The following is a 22,212-nucleotide window of genomic DNA, read 5'->3' as shown; positions in this document are numbered from 1 at the left end:
TTGGGAGTCTTTGCTCCTGGCTCAGCCAGGGGTCCCAGAGCTTCTAAGTTTTGACATTTCTAATTTTTTTCAGAATTTCACTTTGAACTCTTGGAAATGAAACATTTTGAATTTTTTTTTTTCAAAATGATTTTTTTGTAGAAATTTCCCACAAAGGGAAATTCTCCCTTTTAGTTCCAAAATGGAACTTTTTTTTTTTTTTTTTTTAATTTCAGATTCCCCACAGAAGGGAAATTCTACGTTTTGACCAGTCAGTCTTCTCTTTCCAAAGTGCTGACTAAGGTAGTGACAGTTTCTGGATGCTCTGGTGGGTCAAAGGGTCTTAAGTTTAGAACTTATCCTCACTGTGTTCACAGTGACCGAATTTCTGTGTCTACCTCTTAAATTTGCATGTGTTCTTACAGCACACATCTTAAGAATTTTAATTTTGATTCATGAAATAAGATGGTGGGTGGACAAGAAGTAACCTAGAGCCTTCCACACAAAACATGGATATCAAGGTAATGGATTATCATAGAATCATAGAATATCAAGGTTGGAAGGGTCCTCAGGAGGTCATCTAGTCCAACCCCCTGCTCAAAGCAGAACCAATCTCCAACTAAATCATCCCAGCCAGGGCTTTGTCAAGCCTGACCTTAAAAACCTCTAAGAAATGAGATTCCACCACCTCCCTAAGTAACCCATTCCAGTGCTTCACCAACCTCCTAGTGAAAAAGTTTTTCTTAATATCCAGCCTAAACCTCCTCCACTGCAACTTGAGTCCATTACTCCTTGTTCTGTCATCTGCTACCACTGAGAACAGCCTAGATCCATCCTCTTTGGAACCCCCTTTCAGGTAGTTGAAAGCAGCTATCAAATCCCCCCTCATTCTTCTCTTCTGCAGACTAAACAATCCCAGTTCCCTCAGCCTCTCCTCATAAGTCATGTGCTCCAGCCTCCAATCATTTTTGTTGCCCTCCACTGGACTCTTTCCAATTTTTCCACATCCTTCTTGTAGTGTGGGGCCCAAAACTGGACACCATACTTCAGTTGAGGCCTCATCAATGTAGAATAGAGGGGAATGATCATGTCCCTCGATCTGCTGGCAATGCCCCTACATATACAGCCCAAAATGCCATTAGCCTTCTTGGCAACAAGGGCACACTGTTGACTCATATCCAGCTTCTCGTCCACTGTAACTCCTGGGTCCTTTTCTGTAGAACTGCTGCCTAGCCATTCAGTCCCTAGTCTGTAGCAGTCCATGGGATTCATCAGTCCTAAGTGCAGGACTCTGCACTTATCCTTGTTGAACCTCGTCAGATTTCTTTTGGCCCAATCCTCTAATTTATCCTCTAATTTGACTATCTGGGTAAGAATAGCCAAATCTCCCATAGAAACAGAGATGCAGTATACATTCCTAGACAGAAATTAAAAGTGGGATTTTCCAGAAGAACTTAAATGACTTAGGTGTCCAACTCCCCTTGAACATCTACCTAAAAGAGAATAACATCCAGAAGAACTAGCCAGTTTAACAGCAGAAGGAACCTTGTGCTTAACCCCCAAGCAAGTCCACAGCCATCAGTTTATCCAAGTAGCTCTAATAGTCACAGGTTCTTAGACCCACTTGCTAGAAAAGTGGCATTGCAGACTTTGGTCTGACACCCTTAACTTTCTCTGTGTAGCTTGGGTTCTGCAATGGTGGCAAATTATAGGACTGACAAGGCAAGAAGGAGTGAGATGCCGCATGCCCATCAGCGAGCTAGCAGAATGTCAGCTCTTGTAAACACATGCATGTCCCCCTGATCTTTGGAATGTCATTCAATTTCTATAGTACAGCTTTATGTGATATGTTCTTGATTATCAGTGATGGTATGATTAGATGGCTGTGCTAGTTAATAATTTATTTCCACCCACCTCAATTAGAGGTCAGTTCCTGGCAATACAGATCAAACTTCAAATGTTAAAACGTTGTGTAGTCTATTTTCTGCACTTTAAAACTGATACAGATTGGAGAGGAGGCCTCATCCGGAAGCCTCAAATTCAACCAGGTAGGACTCCATGCTACACAATGTTATGTAATGAGCAATGCTAAGGGACAGATTTTTCAATAGTATCCTCAAAAACTGAAGACATGGTTTTCACATGCAAAAACTGTGATGTCAAAAATTGCACAGGCAACCTCTTAGATGAGAAAAAAGGCATGCAAAACAAAAGCATGCACAACACATCAGCCATGGGGAAAAAATGACTACAGGCATAATTAGAAAGGCCAGGTCAAGGCTTCTTTCGGGAGAAAACAAACAAACGAAAAAAAGCTTTTATTATAAAAGCCATAGTAGAAAAGATTTTAAGATGAATAAAGCTGGTATAATTTTTACCTGTGAGAAAATCAAGATCAGATTTTATTGTATGAATATTCTTGAACTGCACAGGTAAATTGTGAGGGTGGGAAAATACAGCATGTTCTATCATTAAAAGACCACTAGTTCTCAGAGCAACAGTGAATGTCTACGTGTAGACATGGGGGGGGGGGAGGGCCCAGAAGGGTCCTATGCTCCTCCCCAAACGCCAGGGGGCAAGGGACCAGCAACTGCCAGAGCCAGAAGGGAAGAGGCAGGGCCAGAGCCTCTCCTCTTCCGGCCACGCTGCCCGGTGCAGCGCAGTGGCTGCACTCTCCCAGGCAGCCTCCAGCCACGCTGCCTGTGAGGGGACACTGCCCGGTGCAGTGCAACGGGACACAGCCCCCCACACCCCGCCAGGTAACGTGGGATGGGGAGGGGATGGGGGCCCCAGGCTCAGGGCGGGTAGGAGTCATGTGGGGAGGGCACGTGCCTCCCCTTAACTGGTGCCTCCCCCCCCCTTGTGTCCCTCCTACATGTCACTGAACATCACAAATACAGGTCCTCTGGCAGATCTTCTCATTTATCTGCCAGATCTTCAGAGGCAGATTAAAGCAGCATCCTTGGGATTCAGATCCCCAGGAAGAGAGGTCAGCATAGAGAAATGAGGTAGAGCCAAAGCAACAAGTTGTAATGGAGAGTACAGAATACAGATGATAACTGCCCATGTGGCAAGATGGACTTGAGCTGGCTAGTCAACCTGACCTGGGAGAAAGACCAAAGACCCATGAATGGAAGAAAGACAATAGCCCAACTGTGGGATAAGTGTGTGGAGGAAGATTTACCCAGGAGTGGGAGCTGCTGGGTGGAAGAGACTATCTGGGTAGCACAGAAGTTTTGGTGAATCCAGGACTCCTTTTAATTAGCACCTGCAAGTCCCCAGAAGTAATTTTCTTTAAATTTTCAGAAGAATTGTGGGAATAAGCTGGATGGAGAAACCCTTCCTGGCTCACCACTACTCAGAGTCCTTTTGTCAGTAGGAATAGTTTAAGGTGGTACTTTACAGAGTGAGCGGTGATTAATAATAATGAGGTAGGGCAGTCAAGCAGTAATAATGTATTTAAGCAAAAACTGAACAATGACATGATCTTTATCATGCTCAGCTCAGTATTTCCTGAAACAGATTTTTTCCAGTGGCTACTTGGGAAAGAGAAGTTTTGAAAGGGGATTGAGGCAAATTCAGTAGGGTAACCCTCAAGCAATTCTGTCGAGTGCTCAGTGATCTGAGTTGAAAGTGAAATCCCGTTAGATGTAGCTCAAGTTACAGCCTCATGTGATATCAATATTTAGGTCCTTCAAAGATATCAGCAAGTCCTTACAGCAAGAAAAGGGAAAGGAGAACCTGACAGATACCGCTGATGTGAAAAAAATAAGTATAATAAAATCTTTTAAAAGTGTAGGAGGCCATCTTTATCCAGCACAAAGGAGCAAATCAAACTTTTTGTTGTTGTTTTAGCTTCACAGTTCACTTCCCTGAGAGCACTGTGAAATCAGCGAGCAGCTTTTCACAAACAAAGCAGGGTGTAACCAAGATGTAGGTTGCCTCTCCCAGAATGCTTCGAAGAAATGCTAATAGTATGCCTATTTGCTGGACTTCATATGCTTCCAAATAATGAACATAAGAACATAATAAGAACATAAGAAAGGCTGTACCGGGTCAGACCAAAGGTCCATCTAGCCCAGTATCCTGTCTACCGACAGTGGCCAATGCCAGGTGCCCCAGAGGGAGTGAACCTAACAGGCAATGATCAAGTGATCTCTCTCCTGCCATCCATCTCCATCCTCTGACAGACAGAGGCTAGGGACACCATTCCTTACTCATCCTGGCTAATAGCCATTAATGGACTTAACCACCATGAATTTATCCAGTTCTCTTTTAAACTCTGTTATAGTCCTAGCCTTCACAACCTTCTCAGGTAAGGAGTTCCACAAGTTGACTGTGCGCTGCGTGAAGAACAACTTCCTTTTATTTGTTTTAAACCTGCTGCCTATTAATTTCATTTGATGACCCTTAGTTCTTGTATTTTGGGAATAAGTAAATAACTTTTCCTTATCTACTTTCTCCACATCACTCATGATTTTATATACCTCTATCATATCCCCCCTTAGTCTCCTCTTTTCCAATGCAAACTAAAGGTCTCTTTCCACTGTTCCCATGGAACATTTTCAATTTTGCTAGTTGCTGACAATAGAGGAGCATAGACAGCCAATTTTCTACAGCTGTAAAGTGTTATGAGTGCTAGGTATTATGTTGGACTTGAATTTAAGGTTGCAGAAGAAGTATTGCACAGGGTTTCTATTTTATTGGATTGAATAGAAAAAAATACATTATTCAGAAGTTGCATGAGGCCAGTGGCAATACACTCACCTATAAAAACCATGAAGAAAATAAAGTTAATAATTATATTAACTATCAATAAACTGCTGTGAACTATAATCGGACACGAAGCGTCTATAAACTTAACCTATAGCATCTGATATATATGAAGACTGATAATTTTGGAGGTCAAAGGAAAATTCCAGTATAATAAAAAAGATAATTAGTATATCTGCTTGTAAAAGAAGAGTAATTCATCACTGAGGCTTGATTATGTCTTGTAGACACAGCACATAGTAAGTCTCTAATCCCAGTGCTCCAGGCAGCACAACAGAGCCAACATGGGAGAAAGTGATCTCCATCTGCTAAAACCCAGTAGATTACTTCCCTCCCCACCCCACCCCCAAGCAAACAGGACAGGCAGGGAAGGAATTGTCACTCTCCAAGTCACACTTCCTTTCCACAGTTGCACACTGCACCATACTCAGGGCGAAACGTAGTCTTAATTTTGCCCTTAATGCAAAAGGGATGCAGTGCTCAGTGCTGGAAATTATGTTTAATGTCTGATATTTTAACCATCAAAATGATCTTTTATTTTTCTACCAAATAAAATTGCCTGCTTTTTTTGTGTGTGCAAAGTTTGCCTTTTGCAAATTTGTTTTGGAACTTTTCCATAAGCGCTATGTAATGTTAACCTGCATTTAGACATTACTACAGAGACTTAAATGTTGTTGTTAAGGTTCCCCCGCCCCTTATATATATATAGGATTATGCAATTTTGCTCTATACTTTGTATTTCTTTTACTCAGAGTGTTTCACATTTTATTTTTTAAGGTAGAAGAAGGGACATGTTAGTTGTGCTACTTTATTTTGCTTCTCTTGTATGTTAGCTGAATAAATATCACTGAAACTGGCTGGAGTGAAAAGCCATTCTAAATTATCTGATATAACAGTCCAAATAATTATCTTAGTTGATTTTGAAGTTACACTTTTAATGAAAATTTACCTTCTGTCTTGCAATCTGCAAAGATAGAGAAGCTCGAACTATTTCAATGACATCTGGCACTGTTATAATTCTATGTGTAGGGAGCAATCACTCAATCATACAGTGTATCAGCCAAAGTCCAATCTAGCAAGTCCTGGAGCTAAACCCAGTCAGCTGGCACTATTCACCTGAGCAGTAGAGTAACTTCAGTGAATTGCCACTTTTCACCACCATTGTAATGTCACATGTAACGTGAACACAATAACTATTATATCTTTTAAGACAGAGTAGTCAAGCATTTCATAGTTTGACAAGATGGGGAGAAAAGAGAGGTCACTTGAATATCCAATAACTTGACCTTGAAGAGGTCACATGATGAGCTGAGCTTTAGCCAGCCACATCATCCTGTAAAGATAAGACAGATCATAAATTCCCTTTTTAAAGCCGAGCTGCATCTCAGGTTGACTAGAAGCTGCCTCAAGGAACTCCCACTTCAGTCAGAAAAATGGCATTCGATGGCAACTGGAAGGTAGACAGAAGTGAAAACTATGAAAAATTCATGGAGCAGATGGGTAAGCTTTACTTTTCCAGTGCCTCATTTTTGTCTAAGAGCAATCACTGAATGCTAGTGCTGCCCTTGGTCTTCCTCCTGTTAACTGCCTCTCTGCTACCCTGCCCACCTGCTGACTACCTCATATTTTCTTCCAGAATAATCATTTTTTTCCACTGTAGAAAGAGACAGCATCAAGACACTGGGGCAGATTCTGAATTCTGGAGTAACTCTCTTAATGCCAGTGTAACTATCCTGATTTACACTAGCATAACTCAAAAAAAATTTCCCACTTCATTGAAGTTTTTTTCTCATTATGGAAAAGTCCTATAGAATTTAAAAGAATGATAATCTTCCTGTATAATTCTATAGCAAGAATATGATTTTCTATTACATTTTATAAGTTGGTTTAAAACCACATAGAAAGATTGTTCTCTCTAGGGTGACCAGATGTCCTGATTTTACAGGGACAGTCCCGATTTTTGGGTCTTTTTCTTATATAGGATCCTATTACCCCCCACCCCCGTCCCGATTTTTCACATTTGCTGTCTGGTCACCCTAGTTCTCTCTTAATATTCAGGTTTTAGACTAATTTCTAGAGAACCTATTTATTTCCTATAGACTGCATTTGGTTCCATCCCTATTAAATTCTATAGCACTTTTCCATAAAGTTCAGAAAGAGAGCAAGGTAAATTACTGCAGAAATATTCCTTGAAATGTAAATTTCCGCAGGCAACATGCCGACTGGTAAAGACCTGTAATTTAGGTGCCTAAAACTGGGCACCCCATCTTAGAAGCTGCTTTTGAGAATATCCCCTATTATGCCTGATGGGCTTCAATGTCTGGAAGGGTGAAGAGGAATTTTCATGTGCAGTTTTAGAAATAGGGAAGACAATATATAGCTAAGCAATCATTTATGTCTTGTGATATTTAATTAATTTCTGATTTGTTTACTTGCTCAAGGCGGGGGGTGGGAGGGAGGGAGAGATTGGGAATTCCCTTCTTTTTTGGCCATAGGATTAAATCATCAATGGGGAAAATCACATTGAAATTAGTTTGGTTCAGTCAAAGTGCACTCACAAACACAAGTCACCATACTGAAAGATTAAGAACCTGGAGCTAAAACAGAAAAAGAAAAATAGAGATTAAGTTCTGCAGGCATGACCAGTCAAAGAAAGGCTGATTCACCACTGCCTTGCACCCTGTGTAGTCATTTAAACCTCAGCAAAGTGGGTGGGAAATGCAATCATTCTCTTTGGCAGTGTCTTGCACTAACTTTGCACACGTGAAAATGGCTACACAAAGTGAAAGATGAAGGTGAAGAACCTGGACCAGAGAGCTCCAGTAAGGCCTATAATTTATTAAATTCACTTGCCCAAAAAAGGTCATTGGAAACAGGACTAGCTCCAGGGTTTTTGCTGCCGCAAGCGGCGGAAAAAAAAAAAAAAAGGCCGCGATCGCAATTGCTCCACCGCGCCGCTTTCTTCTTCAGCGGGAATTCGATGGCAGGTGCTTCCCTCCAAGAGGGACCCGGCGCCGAATTGCCATGGAACCGCCCAACGTGCCACCCCTTCCCCTTGGCCACCCCAAGCACCTGCTTGCTGGGCTGGTGCTTGGAGCCAGCCCTGACTGGAAAATATACAAATCTGATGCTGCAATATAAGTTGCTTGATGTCCATTTGTTTTTCTAGGTATTAACGTAATGAAAAGAAAGCTAGGAGCCCACGACAACCTGAAGATCACTATTCAGCAGGAGGGAAACAAATTCACTGTCAAGGAATCAAGTACTTTCCGCACCATAGAAATAATATTCATGCTGGGAGTCAATTTTGAATACAGCCTGGCTGATGGAACTGAGCTCAGTGTGAGAAATCCACTTTTATATGATAAGCCTGTATTTAATATAGTTATCGCTGGGATGTTTTATTCATCTTTCTGATTTTATTTTAAATTTGACTCTGTCTAGGGAACGTGAACCCATGTAGCAGAGAGCCGAATCTGGCTCTCTAGGCATAAGGCCAGAGCAATGAAACATTTATTCTCTTGCTCTATGTAAAAATCAAATCCCTCACAACGAACAAGGATATCAATGTGATGTGAGCTAACAGGAGTGTATTACACCTTCCCTTTAGCAACTGCACTTGTTTCATGTTTGCTTGAGCAATGTCCAAGTGTTGACATTACTGTAGGAAATACAATCTGGCATGGTCCTGGCTACCTGAGAGACAATCTCCCGCCACATGAACCACGATGGCAACTGAAATCAGTTAGAGGGCTTGACCAAAGAGGCTCTCGGTGAAATGCTGGTACCACTGAAGTCAAGGAGAGTTTTGTCATTGACTGTAATTGAACCAGGATTTCATCCTCTAGCTTTAAACATGATAGGGTTGTAGGCAGAGCCTTCTTACAAGGCCCCTAATTCTGCAATTCATTGCCTGAGCTGGTCTGGTGAAGCAAGGGTCTTGTGGCTCTTTGAGTGCAATGAAACACCCACTGTCTCTCTCAGACATTTGTCTGAGAAGTAGGAAGGGTCAGAGTCCACAGTAGGGTGTGATAGAGAATGAAATGGAATTGATTATTTGTGAGGGACTATTCTTTCTATGTCAAAGAAAGAGGCAGATTAATGTATTCATTTAATTATGTGTATGAGCTCTGTGGGAAGGAGAACTGTATTTACACAATAAATATTATATTATTTATATTACTGTAGGAGCTAGGAGCCTTAGTCCTGGACCAGGGCCCCATTGTGCTAGAGTCTATACAAACGCAGAACAAAAAGATGTTCCCTGCCCCAAGAAGCTTACATTCTAACTATAATACAAGAGACAACAGATGGTTACAGAGAAGTGGGGGAATACAAGGAAACAATGAGACAATATTGGTCTGCATGATAGGCAGTGGTGTGAGCACACTAGCAGCCTGACTGTTGTCAAGCTTTATCTATACATCATAGAAAAATTATTTTGAGCAGGGATTTGAAGGTGGATAACGAAGCAACTTTGTGGTAGTTTATGGAGAGCAAGTCCCAAGCATGTGGGATAGTCTGGGAGAAAGCATGCAAGTGTTTGTCTGGAAATTTAACAAGTGGGCAGTGGAGGCTGGCATCATGGGCTGATCAGAGGTGAGCACAGACAGCTCAATAGTGAATGAGAGATGATATATAGGCTGGATATTGACTGTGAAGGGCCTTGAAAGTGAAGATAAGCAGCTATATTTGATATAAAGGAGATGGGGGAGTCAGTGGAGGGATGCAAAGAGAGGGGTGACATGGTCAAAGTGACAAGCTAAAAGAATGCTTATATATATATATATGTATGTATGTATGTGTTTATATATAATCAAAACTAGAAGTGCTTTGGTTGTTGTGGAGGGGGTAAAACTCCTTTACTGTACCTGCCATTTTGCAAAAACCTGATATTCAATTGCTTTACCTCTTTGGTGCTTTTTTAACAGCCAGAGAATACATATACAATATCAACATTGTTGTGAATTCCTTGGATTTTTTTATTTTTACACTGTAGGGTACTTGGAACCTGGAAGGAAATAAGCTTGTGGGAAAATTCAACCGGAAAGATAACGGGAAAGAGCTCAAAGCATTCAGAGAAATCGTAGGAGATGAATTAATTCAGGTGAGTTAAGGCAATTTTTTTCCTTTATGCACAGCATCAAACTATAAATAACTGAGCCCTCTCTTAAAGCTGCTTGAAACTGGGCTGTATCATTAATTTATTTTTTAAAAATCCTATTTTTATTCAAAATTTGAAATTCAAAAAACCACTGAATTTCAAATATTGAACTTTTTTGACTTACTCTAATCTTTCTATTTTCCTACCCACTTGCATTCATTTCAATTATCTGAGTGCAGCCTGAGCTAACGCTAAAGGAGCCCACTACTGAGTTCATGCTCATTCTGACCAAAGGTCCTGAATCTGTTAGTTTCTAATAAGGCCATTCTCACATTAGGATCTGAGTTCCTCACAACCGGTAATGAATATGTCTTCACACACCCCTGTGAGTAGAAAAGGCATATAATCCCCATAGTTTAGAGGTAGTTATATTAAATGACATCCCAAATCACACAAGATGCCTATGGCAGAGCTGCGCATTGAAATCTGATACCTTGAGATCCACTCCTGTGTCATAACCACAAAACTTCCATCCTCCCTTAATGAGCCAGTCTTAATCTTCAAGCCTGGCTTAAGGGTTTGTACACACTTGAAACACTACAGCGGCACAGCTGCAGTGTTGAAGCTGTGCCACTGTAACATGTCAGTGCAGATGTTACTTACCCCAGCGGGATGGGTAGGGGCGGTGAGTTATATGGGCTTCTGGTGCCTGTGCTCCAGCAAATTCAGGGCCCGGGGGCCCAGCTCCACCAATGTTTGGGGCCGGGTCTCTCCCCTGGCTCCACCTGCCGCCCCGTGCACCTCCCCCAGACCCACCTACTGCACCCACGTGCCTCCCCCGGAGCATCCCTGCCTGCGCCCTGGGCAGCTGCCCTGCCGCTTCATGCTGTGCTCCCTCGCCGGCCGCTGACGGCTACAAAATGGAGCAGCACTGGCAGCAGGCTGAGGTGCAGCACAGCCACCATCTGCAGAGGGAGGAGAGGAGGAGGCACACACGTGATGGCAGCCCTCCCCTTCCCCTCTGGCACTCACCACAGGGGAGGCAAGGGGGCTTCCTGGAGGTGAGAGGGGCTCGACCCCTAGGAGCATGTCCAGTGACAGTGACGGGTGAGTGTGCTGCCATGGGGGAGAGGCCTGGGGGGATTGTGGAGTCCTCCTCTCTGGCCGCAGCCCCGGGACAGCCTGCCTGCACCCCAAACTCCTCATCCCCAGCCCTACCCTACCCCAGAACCTTCACCCCCCCCGCACTCCAACCCTCTTCCCCAGCCCTGAGCCCCCTCCTACACCTGTCATCCCCAGCCCTCACCCCTGTATCCCAACCCTCTGCCCTAGCCCTGAGCCCCTCCCACACTCCAAACCCCAGAGCTCTCACCCCCATCCAGAGCCCTCATCCCCCTACATTGTGCAATATAGGGAAATTGTTAAACACTTACTGTTTCCAGTCCATTTTAACATTATTTTAAAAAATATATATCAGCTTACAAGGCAGGTGTGTGTGTGGGGGAGGGGGGCGCGACTTGGACCAGTTCGGGCACCACCAAAAATTATACAAACCTGCCACCCCTGAGGAGGGGTTCTCCTGTCAGTGTAGGTAATCTACCTCTCTGAGGGCTTGTCTACATTCCCCGCTGGATCAACGGGCAGTGATCGATCCAGCGGGGGTTGATTTATCGCGTCTAGTCTAGACACGATAAATCGACTGCTGAGTGTTCTCCCATCGACTCTGGTCCTCCACTGGAGCGAGAGGCATAGGCAGAGTCGACGGGGGAGCATCAGCCGTCGACTTACTGCAGTGAAGACACCGTAAGTAGGTCTAAGTACATCGACTTCAGCTACGTTATTCACGTAGCTGAAGTTGCATAATTTAGACCAATCCCCTACTGTAGACCTTAGAGGCAGTAGCTAGATTGATGGAAAAATTCTTCTGTCGATCTCGCACTGTCTACGGTGGGAGTTAAATTAGCTTACCTATGTTGCTCAGGGCTGTGGAGCTTTCACACCCCTAAGCAATATAGCTGGGGTAAGCTAACTTTTTAGTGTAGACCAGGCCTAAGTAAGGGAGTGCAGGTCTAGGTCTGAAGATTTTAAAAATCCACAGTCCTGAACTATAGTCTTTCTCTTTGATTTTGATGGAACTACTCATATGAGTGAGGGTTACTGATGTAGTGGTAGCTGGACTGAGCCCTTAGGTTGTAAACCTGTGATGGATAATAAATACTCTCTTGATGGGAACTGTAAAATAAATCTCAATGGAAATAGTCAGTGATGAAAGCCTTTTCCTCTTCATTAATCTTTTTCAGACTTACATATATGAAGGAGTTGAAGCCAAGAGAATCTTTAAAAGGGTTTAAACCTCAAGCCCAGAAAGAAATCTGATGGGAGAAGAATCATGTTGTATATGGCAACTGTTTCCCTTTCCCAACAAGCACCAAGTTACTGATTGATCAGTCTTGATTTAAACACAGGCCAACATTTTGCATTTCCAGTCCTTCCAATATTTCATATTTGTATTATACATCAATAACTGTTTTGATATATGGCATTGTTAAGGGCTGTGAAAACTATTTACATTTTGTAAATGAAAATAAATACTGTTTCTGCACTGATTTTTCAAGTGGCATTTTGCTTTTATCACCATAAAAGGTGTTTGTTGTTGTAATGTTTCTCCATGTATTGTATATTGAATCATATTGGTTGTATATTTTAAACAAACAAAAAACAAATAACCTCCCCCTCAAAAAAACAAATCCCCAAGATCCTGCAGCCCTTCCATGTACATAACTCCTGGAAGTTTGTGTGTCTGTGGCTGTAAAGATTGTGACTGTGGTAATATAGTTCATCTCCAAGAAAGATCAATCCAACTCCTGCTGGTATCAATGGGAGTTGGATCAGGCCCTTACTGTACATTTACTGGTATGTTTTTTCAATGAAGTCGTGCAATAACAAAGCTTCTCTAGGGCAGAAAATCCAATAATCAATTTTAAATTAATAGAGATATATGTAGCCCATGCCCTTATCTAGTTTCTTTTCTAATATTTTTACTTTAACATTTTGGAGCAGGTTGTAGATACCATAGCTGTAATGTATCAGAGGGGTAGCCGTGTTAGTCTGAATCTGTAAAAAGCAACAGAGGGTCCTGTGGCACCTTTGAGACTAACAGAAGTACTGGGAGCATAAGCTTTCGTGGGTAAGAACCTCACTTCTTCAGATGCAAGTCATAGCTGTAATCTAATCTAACTACCTATTATTTGATCTGATCTGTGTATTGGGCCAATTCAAAAGAGATTTGACCTTCTGTGTTTTTCCTTCTATATTCACTAGCCTTTTCAATAGTGATTTTTTCCAATGGGATTGTCATGAAACTTTGCTAAATAAGATAAGAGAGTACAACCAAAGTCTCTTTCCAACACAGCACAGGAAATGGAGATGCATTCAGTGATATTAACAAACTCAGAGAACTGGTAGGTAAGATCCCATGGGAAGAAAAGGTAAGGGAAAAAGTAGTTCAGGAGACGTGGCAGTTTCTCAGAGATAATATTAAAGCCACAACAGCAAACTATCTTGATTTAAAAGAAAAATAGGAAGAATCGTGAGAGCTGTTTAGTGACCTGAAAAAACAAAAAGGAATGCTACAAAAAGTGAAAACATGGATGAATTGCTAAGGATAAATACAAAAGAGTAGCATACAAATGTAGGGACAAAATCAGAAAAGCTAAGGCACAAAATGAGCTACACCTTGGGACATAAGAGGCAATAAGAAACAGATCTATAAATGCGTTGAGGCCTCACCTGGAGTAGCGCATCCAGATAAAGAAAGAGAGGCCAGAGGAGAACAACAAAAATGATAAAAGGTTTTAAAAATCTGACCTACAAATAAAGGTTACAAAAACTGGACATGTTAATTTAGTTTTAAGAAAAGAAGACTGAGGGGGACCTGATAGTTTTCAAATATGGTAAAGGCAGTTATAAAGAGAATGGCGATCAATTATTCCCTGTGTCCACCGAAGGTAGGATAAGAAGTAATGGGGCTTAATCTGCAGCAAGAGAGATTTAGGTTGGATATTAGGAAAAACTTTCTAACTATAAGGCTTGTTAAGCATTGGAATAGACTTTCAAGAGAGGTTGTGGAATCCCCATCATTGGAGGTTTTTAAGAACAGGCTAGACAAACACCTGCCAGGCTGGTCTAAGTTTGCTTGGTCCTGCCTCAGCGCAGGAGGCTAGACTAGATGACCTCTCAAGGTCCCTTCCAACCCTACATTTCTGTGATTCTATTACATGCATGCCAGATATTGCAGTGGCAAGTATGGAGGAGGTGGCCAAATAGCCCATTTTTCAAAAGAGATTCATATTTAGTGGTCCTGATATTTGGAAATACTCGCACCTGAATATGATTATTATTTGAGCTGACTTTCTACCTCCCTGCTGCAGGACTGGACTCCCTTTGTTTACCTTATATTGACTTCTGGAGGAAAGGGGTGGGGTGGGGCTGGGGAGTAAGACACAATGGTCCCCACTGCAAAACCTAGAGGTTAGCTCTATGTCCTGCTGCAGAAGAACTCAGTGAAAGGGAGGCTGTCCCCATTCAGGCAATGCTTGAACCGAGTGTCTGGGGAGAGCAGCCATACCAGACTGGCTCCCCAAAGAATCAGGATAGGGGAAACATGTCCACTGGTTGATCCCTAGAGAAGTTTATAGGAGAAGGTTGTGTCCTGGCACAAGTCAACTTTTTCTTCCCCTGGGCTGTCTAGGAATCAGATATCCAAGCAGCCTTGGGAAACTGACGCACCAGAAATCATCTTCCTTACCCTCCAAGAGCCCTAAGGAATTAGATCGGACTGAAGATAACCTTTGCCTTCCTCAGCCTGAGGCCAGTGGAGGGGAGAGCTGGGATATGTCCTCTCCTCCAGCAGGACTTGGAGGAAAGGGATTGAGGTTTCTGCCAGCCAAGCTGTAAATCTAGCTGTACTGCTTAACTCTTCTAGCTCAGGTCTGTCAGCACTTCTGGCAGCAGCAGATGTGGGATGGCTGGTTAAATGCTCAAAGAACATGAATATTGATAAATAGGGCAACTATCTGCGATGTTTATAGATTCTTAGATTTTAAGGCCAGAAGAGTATACTATGATCATCCAATCTGGCCTTCTGTATAACACAGCCATAGCATTTAACCTAGTAATTCCTACAGTGGAGAAATTATTCTTCTCCGCTATTTAAGTAAACACTAACTTGTGGTTGAGATAGAGCACTTCTTTCAGAAAGACATCCAAAATCCACAAAAAGGTTCCAAGTCGTTATGAATTTACCATAGCCTTTGACAAGCAGTTCCAATAGTTGTCCTCTCATTGTTAAAAAGTTGCATCTAACTTCCAATTTGAATTTTTCTAATTTCAGCTTCCATCTATTGGATCTCGTTATGCCTCTGTTTGGTATATTAAAAGCCCCCTAGTGGCAGATATCTATCTTCTCCCTGTGTAGGTGTTTATATATCATGATCAAGACTTCTCTTAACTTTTTCTCTTTAATAACACATTTATTGAAGGCAGTCTTCAAATCATTCTTGTAGCCCTTCTCTGAATCCTCTCAAATTTTTCTACATCTTTCTTAAAGTGTTGACACCTGAACTGGACTTGGTATTCCAGTATTTCAGTTTAACCAATGCAATATACAAATGCACATTCAAATGTAAGTAAAAGAATTCCCTAATTCTGTTTGATATTCCCCTGTTTATACATTTAAAGATCGCATTAGTCTTTCTCGACACAACATTAACCCAAGAGTTAATGTTCAAAATTACATACAAAATTACTAAAGATAGTTAAGTCCCAGGCAGACTGCGAAGAGCTACAAAAGGATCTCTCAAAACTGGGTGATGGGGCAACACAATGGCAGATGAAATTTAATGTTGATAAATGCACATTGGAAAGCATAATCCCAACTATACATATAAAATGATGGTGTCTAAATTAGCTGTTACCATTCAAGGAAGAGATCTTGGTGTCATTATGGATAGTTCTCTGAAAACATCCACTCAAAGTGCAGCGGCAGTCAAAAACGTGAACAGAATGCTCGGAATAATTAAGAAAGGGATAGATAATAGGACAGAAAATATCATGTTGCCTTTATATAAATCCATGGTATGCTTACATCTTAAATACCGTGTGCAGATGTGGTCGCCTCATCTCAAAAAAGATATATTGGAATTGGCAACAAAAATGATTAGGGGTATGGAACGGCTTCCGTATGAGGAGAGATTAATAAGACTGGGACTCTTCAGCTTGGAAAAGAGATGGCTAAGGGGAGATATGATTGAGGTCTATAAAATCATGACTGGTGTAGAGAAAGTAGATAAGGAAGTGTTGTTTACTACTTCTCATAACACAAGAACTGGGGGTCACTAAATTAAATTAATAGGCAGCAGGTTTAAAACAAATAAAAGGAAGTATTTCTTCACACAACACACAGTCAACCTGTGGAACTCCTTGCCAGAGGATGTTGTGAAGGCCAAGACCATAACAGGGTTAAAAAAAGAACAAGATAAATTCATGGAGGATAGGTCCATCAATGGCTATTAGCCAGGATGGGCAGGAATGGTGTCCCTAGCCTCTGTTTGCCAGAAGTTGGGATTGAGCGACAGTGGATGGAACACTTGATGATTACATGTTCCAGTCATTCCCTCTGAAGCACCTGGCATTAGCCACTGTCGGAAGATAGGATACTGGGCTAGATGGACCTTTGGTCTGACCCAGTAGGGCCAGTTTTATGTTCAGTTGATCATCTACAAGGATCCCTAAGACTTTTTCAGAGTCACTGCTTTGCAAGATTAAGTCACCCATCTCATAACTCACCACTCTTTGTTCCTATTCGTAGGATCTTGCATTTGTATTAAAACACACTTACCTGGTTTGTTCCCAGTTTATCAAAAGATCAAGATTTCTCTGTGTCAGTGACCTGTCTTCAACATTATCTCCCGCCTCACCAATCTTTGTGTTGTGCAAACTTTAGCAGTAATGATTTTATGATTTTTTTCCTAGATCACTGATAAAAATATGGAATTTGATTCATTCATCTCTTTAAAAAGAGCTAAAAGGTGAATTCGGACTAAACTGGCCCTGGAGCCACAAACCTTTACCACTTACCATGGTAGCCACCCAGGTGTGCTACTCATGCTTGACTTGCTTGCCTCATAGCCATTCCAACCCTGGCCCACTTCCCTTGGTTCATATCATTTCCTTAGGGTTCTGGTGAACACCTTGGACTCTAGATGCATCTACTCCCTGGATATTGTATTGGCAGCAGATGGCTAGCCAGCACTCTGCCGTGTATTATACCGCTTTCAGCTTCTAATCTCTAGGCGCCTCCAAATCCCAAGGCTCCTCCATGAATCTTTTCCAGAAAGGATACATTTAAGTAACCTATGGTGATATTAATGGCTTTGGAGCAGCTATTACACAGTAATTATTCTGGCTATTTCTTTCTTAATCTTCCTGTACTTTCTTCCTTCTGGGCATTTAAAATGTTTTCATTAGGTGAATTTTTTTGGCAGTTTCTGCAACTTCACCTACCAGAGCTATTATTTTCCACAGAGTCTAAGAGCTCCATCTACTGGTTAGATGTGATCATGAAACACTTTTAAAAATAGTTTGATTCAGCAACTAATATTCCAGTTGAATGTGCCATAAAGAATAGGACACACAATCCTACATTAAGGATTAGCTAAATTTCTTTTAATATACTTATGTATATCAATTTATTTCATTATATATATATATCAGGGCAGCCTGCCCCTTTAAGGACCTGTGGAAACCAGTGAGCAGCAAGCCCAGGCCTAAGGAGAACCCCAGCAGGCAGGTGTCGGAAATCAGCTGATCCAGCTACGCAGTAGCTAGTGATTGGCTCTGATTCCCAGCTGGAAGATATAAATAAGGCCCCAGCTCCCCAAGAGAGAGTGGGAAAGAAAACTTTTCTGAGAAGTAACAGAGGATTAGTCTGCCATGAGGCTAAAGAAGAACTGTAAAACTTAATGACAGGTTTCAGAGTAGCAGCCGTGTTAGTCTGTATCCGCAAAAAGAACAGGAGTACTTGTGGCACCTTAGAGACTAACAAATTTATTAGAGCATAAGCTTTCGTGGACTACAGCCCACTTCTTCGGATGCATATATTTATTCCACTCCATATGCATCCGAAGAAGTGGGCTGTAGTCCACGAAAGCTTATGCTCTAATAAATTTGTTAGTCTCTAAGGTGCCACAAGTACTCCTGTTCTTTTTGTAAAACTTAAGCAACTAGGAAGTGAAGGACCCTGCAGTATCAGTCCAGGTCAGGGCTACCACTTTTGTTACTTTTTCATATTTCTTACATTTGTGTGGCAGAGGAATAAAAGAGCCTCTGTTGGGCTTGGCTGACTGTGTTGTCATCAGACAATAACATATTTTTGGAGCTAGCATACATTATGAAGATGGCAATGTTAACTTAAATGGGACTAATCACATGAATAAAGATGTGTAAAAGTGGATACTGAATGTATGTAGAAGTAAACAACATTCATTGCTGGTTTAAATCCAACTACAAGACCAAAACTGAATGTGATGGATCTCCATACACACACTGGTGAAAGATAATGGCCTTTAAAGAAAAAAAGGGGGAGAACTAAAGCCCTGACCCTGCAATGAGCTTCAGGTGAGTAGATTGACCCCTGTGCCTATTAACTTCAATAGGGTTCCATGCAGGTCTGAGGGCCTACCTACCAATTTCAGGATTGGAATCCTAATCACAAAAAACATGTTGCAGAGTTGAATCTGTGATGCATGGCATGCTGTCAATATCACTACTATACTGTAAAGGACAGAACTAATGAGCAGGCTTCCAAATTTTCAAGGATTCAAACTAAATGTTTTTGAGCCCATGAACACTCTCTTCATTGACTAAGAGAGAACTATTGAGTCTCCTGATATGCCTTTTCCTTTCCCCTTGAATTGAGCATGCTACTTCTGCAACCCTAGACCTTTCTGGCTAAGGAAGTGGGAGAAAAGCAATAAACTCCAACCCATGTAGTCTACTGATCTAGAAACCCAAGGTAGGTGAGGTAATATCATTTATTGGACCAATTGCTGTTTGTGAAAGAGACTAACTACTAGGCTACACAGAGCTCTCCTACTGATCTAGATATTTGTACCACACCCAGCAGTGTAACGTAAGTATCTGCTACAAGGCAGTGCAGAACATTACCACTAGGCTACAGGACCTGTTTTGACTTGTTTGTTTGAAATGTGTTTCTGCAAGTGTTGTCACGTGATGGTGTGATTGCTAGGGACACTACTTTATTGCTGCTGAATACCAGAGAAAGGAGACTGTGTATGAATATGAGGTGGTATTATAAATACTCACTGGAGACTATGTAACAAATCTAGTAGAGCAGTCAGACAGACATGCTTATCAGCTGGATATTTGTGGTATCAAATAAAAACCCCACATCCTTCAGCTTCAAAAACGCAAATCTCTAGCAGTTGAGCTAAATGAGACTCCCCATTAGCACAGAAAGGCATTTATGCCCTTTGTGAGCCAAGGACAACCTGATCACACACTTAAGCCAGTACATGACAATGGCAGTTCTCCCCGTTTTCATAATTTCAATAGAATAAGTATCACCTGTTGTGCTACGAAACTTTATTTCCTTCTGGCATGCTATGCAGAATAAAGCAGAGTGTCATAATTTCAGAACCCATTCAGAAAATGATTTACCTCAGGAAAGGTGTTATCTACAACTAGATTATGTATGTAGATCTACAGATTAATTTTTGAGTTACACTTATGTTGATGCTGCAGTTTGTTTGTCTAAAACAGTGGTCTCCAAACTTTTTTGATCACGCATCCCTATCAGTAAAAAATGTTTGACCACGCACTCCCTGCTGCGCCAGCTCTATCATTTTTGCCAAAGCAAAAAAAAAAAAAAAAAGAAAGAAAGAAAAAGCCGCTCAGACTCCCGCCTGACGAAGAAAAAAAAAAGCACTCCTCCTGCCACGCACCCTTGCGCACCCCACTTTGGAGACCACTGGTCTAGAACACATTCCATTTAATTAAGACATAATAAAATTCCAGTTAAGTAAGGCCATGTCTACACTTACAAGCTTACAGTGGGACATCTGTAGGAGAGCTCATGTAGCCGCGTTATGCTGACAGGAGAGAGCTCTGATGTTGACATAATAAAACCAGCTCAATGAGTGACACAGCGCTGTGCACGTGAGCATTTATGCCAGCAAAACTTGTCACTCAGGGGTGTTTTAAGGACTAATTAAGTGGCTTTAGGTAGTAAGATAGCTGGAAATAGTACAAGCTACCACCTAATGTGACAAGTCACAGCGCAAGGCCTGATGAAAAGCCAGCCCTGTGGGCTCCAAAGTTCCCTGCTTTTTCAAGCAGGGGCTAGGGTTTTGTTTTGGCAAGCTGTCTGTGTGTTAAAGGAGAAAGCCAGTGGACAGTGAGAGAAGCAGTTGTGAGCACAGCCCTTAGAAAGAACAGAGACAAAGCTCCATGGGGGACAGAAATGACTGGAGGGGCAGACTTGGAAATTGAGTGAGGAAACTGCTTGTGTTTTTTTGTTTGTTTGTTTGTTTTCCTAGTGTGTTCAGGGAAACAGGCTTTTGTGTACATTTCTTGTAAATAAATGGGATTGTATCAAAGAAATACCTGACTGATGTAACCAATTTCTCCTCCCAATGGAAACAACCTTTAAGGGCAGGCTCCAATATTGACTAACTACTTGCCCCAAAGAAGCAACACCAGCTATAAGCCTCTGCCAAAACTGATTTAACCTGCATTTCAGGTCCATTGTTCAGAGTTCTCTCTACTGAAGGTTCCACTATTACTATTCAGAAATTTATTGGCACATTTTTCTAAAAGTCTTTCAGCACAATTTGGGGAAAAGTCACTTTGAGACTTTTGTCACTGGTAGATCTGAGTTACCTTTAACTCTTTAGAGTTAGGACAATCCTAATTCCTAATCTAGTGGCAGGTTGCTAAACAGTATCATGCCATCTCTTGCTCTTTTCTTTGAAGATCAGGCACAGTTTTTCTTTGTCAGTTTTTGGTTAGAAGTCTTCTGATTCCTGACATTTTGAACAAATATATTCTCTTTTTCATACTAGTAGAAAGTATTTCTTTAACTCAGAATTCCTCTCTTGCATTGGCTGCACAGTCTCTCCTCTCTGGGTTTATTGCGCTTCGTATCTGCCTCTTTCCAATCTCCAATCTGTGGTCACTGAGTCTATATTTGGTGAGAGTGTACCTTAGGTTTGCATATTTCACTGTGATGGGGTAGTCTGCTAGGTGACAACCAGGGTCTATGTCTAGTTTTAAACTGAACCCGACTTCATTCACATACAGTAGAACAGGTTGGATTATAGTCATCAAATAGTTTTAGCGGTAGTTTTATTGGAAAGGTGTAGACATCTAATAGTTTCTTTATGGTGTTGAAGACCCACAGAGTTTCAGCTACATGAGGACATTTGTAAACCATCTCAGATTCCATGAACCTCTGTAGATACAAACATGTGCTTGATAGTTGAAATATTATGAAAGTTTGTTTCTCTAGAGTCCCATTTATCCCAGAAAAAAACTGTTAGCCACAACTGTTTATAAATAGGACTCTTCCAAGAAATGTGCTGATACAGTTTCCTGGGCTAGACTAGAACAAAACTAAACCATATTTAAAAATACTTTGGGCTAACCGTTTCCATTTTAGTATAAATGGGAACTACGCATGGGCTGGGGATCATTTGTTCTTAAAGCCACTTTCCATCCTGGCATCGCTGCTGCCATCTCTGGAAGGTTGGGATGGATGGAACAGAAGAAGGAATGTTTCACTGATGTTACATCTTTTAGGCAGCAATTTCTTTTAAAAAATGATGGAAACATAATTTATTTATCAGATAACAGCTGTGGTCCATCTAGTCACCTCTGCTGTGGGGCAGTGGCCAGTACACATGGACCCACAGGAACATGCAAAATCACCGTAACGGGCAACCGTGGAATAACATGCTCATATAAGAGAATTTGCTAAGCCCCCCAGTTAGTGGATGCCTTATGCCCTGAGGCATGTGGGTTTGTGTTTTGGTGTATGTTTTCTGAAGCTTGTGTGGGAGCTGGACTTACCCTGGCTATAGCATTCTTTCTGTGGGTACTGTACTTCTCTGGTACTGCTGACGGGCTCGGATAGGGTGACCAGACAGCAAATGTGAAAAATTGGGAAGAGGGTGGGGGGTAATAGGAGCCTATATAAGAAAAAGACCCCAAAATCGGGACTGTCCCTATAAAATCAGGCCATCTGGTCACCCTAGGGTCGGAGGGCGGGGCGGGACGCA

The 22,212-nt window shown here is 41.8% G+C and overlaps 1 protein-coding gene across 3 annotated transcripts; it reads left to right on the top strand.

The window, feature by feature from the left end:
- Window positions 1-1,919: 1,919 nt before the first annotated feature.
- Window positions 1,920-12,462, top strand: FABP2 (fatty acid binding protein 2). Of its 3 annotated transcripts, none has more exons than XM_065596294.1 (5): window positions 1,927-2,027; window positions 6,125-6,252; window positions 7,922-8,094; window positions 9,752-9,859; window positions 12,157-12,462. In XM_065596294.1, the coding sequence occupies exons 2-5, from the start codon at window positions 6,186-6,188 to the stop codon at window positions 12,205-12,207; spliced, it is 399 nt and encodes a 132-aa protein (XP_065452366.1). In that variant the 5' UTR covers window positions 1,927-2,027; window positions 6,125-6,185; the 3' UTR covers window positions 12,208-12,462. The 3 variants fall into 3 exon arrangements, with proteins under 3 accessions (XP_065452365.1, XP_065452366.1, XP_065452367.1); XM_065596295.1 differs by having other exon boundaries at window positions 1,936-2,027; window positions 6,141-6,252; XM_065596293.1 differs by lacking the exon at window positions 6,125-6,252 and having other exon boundaries at window positions 1,920-2,027; window positions 12,157-12,340.
- Window positions 12,463-22,212: the final 9,750 nt, after the last annotated feature.

This window comes from Chrysemys picta, chromosome 5 (assembly GCF_011386835.1).
Source record: "Chrysemys picta bellii isolate R12L10 chromosome 5, ASM1138683v2, whole genome shotgun sequence".
NCBI classification, from domain to species: domain Eukaryota; kingdom Metazoa; phylum Chordata; order Testudines; family Emydidae; genus Chrysemys; species Chrysemys picta.
This window is presented reverse-complemented; position numbering and strand designations above follow the sequence as displayed.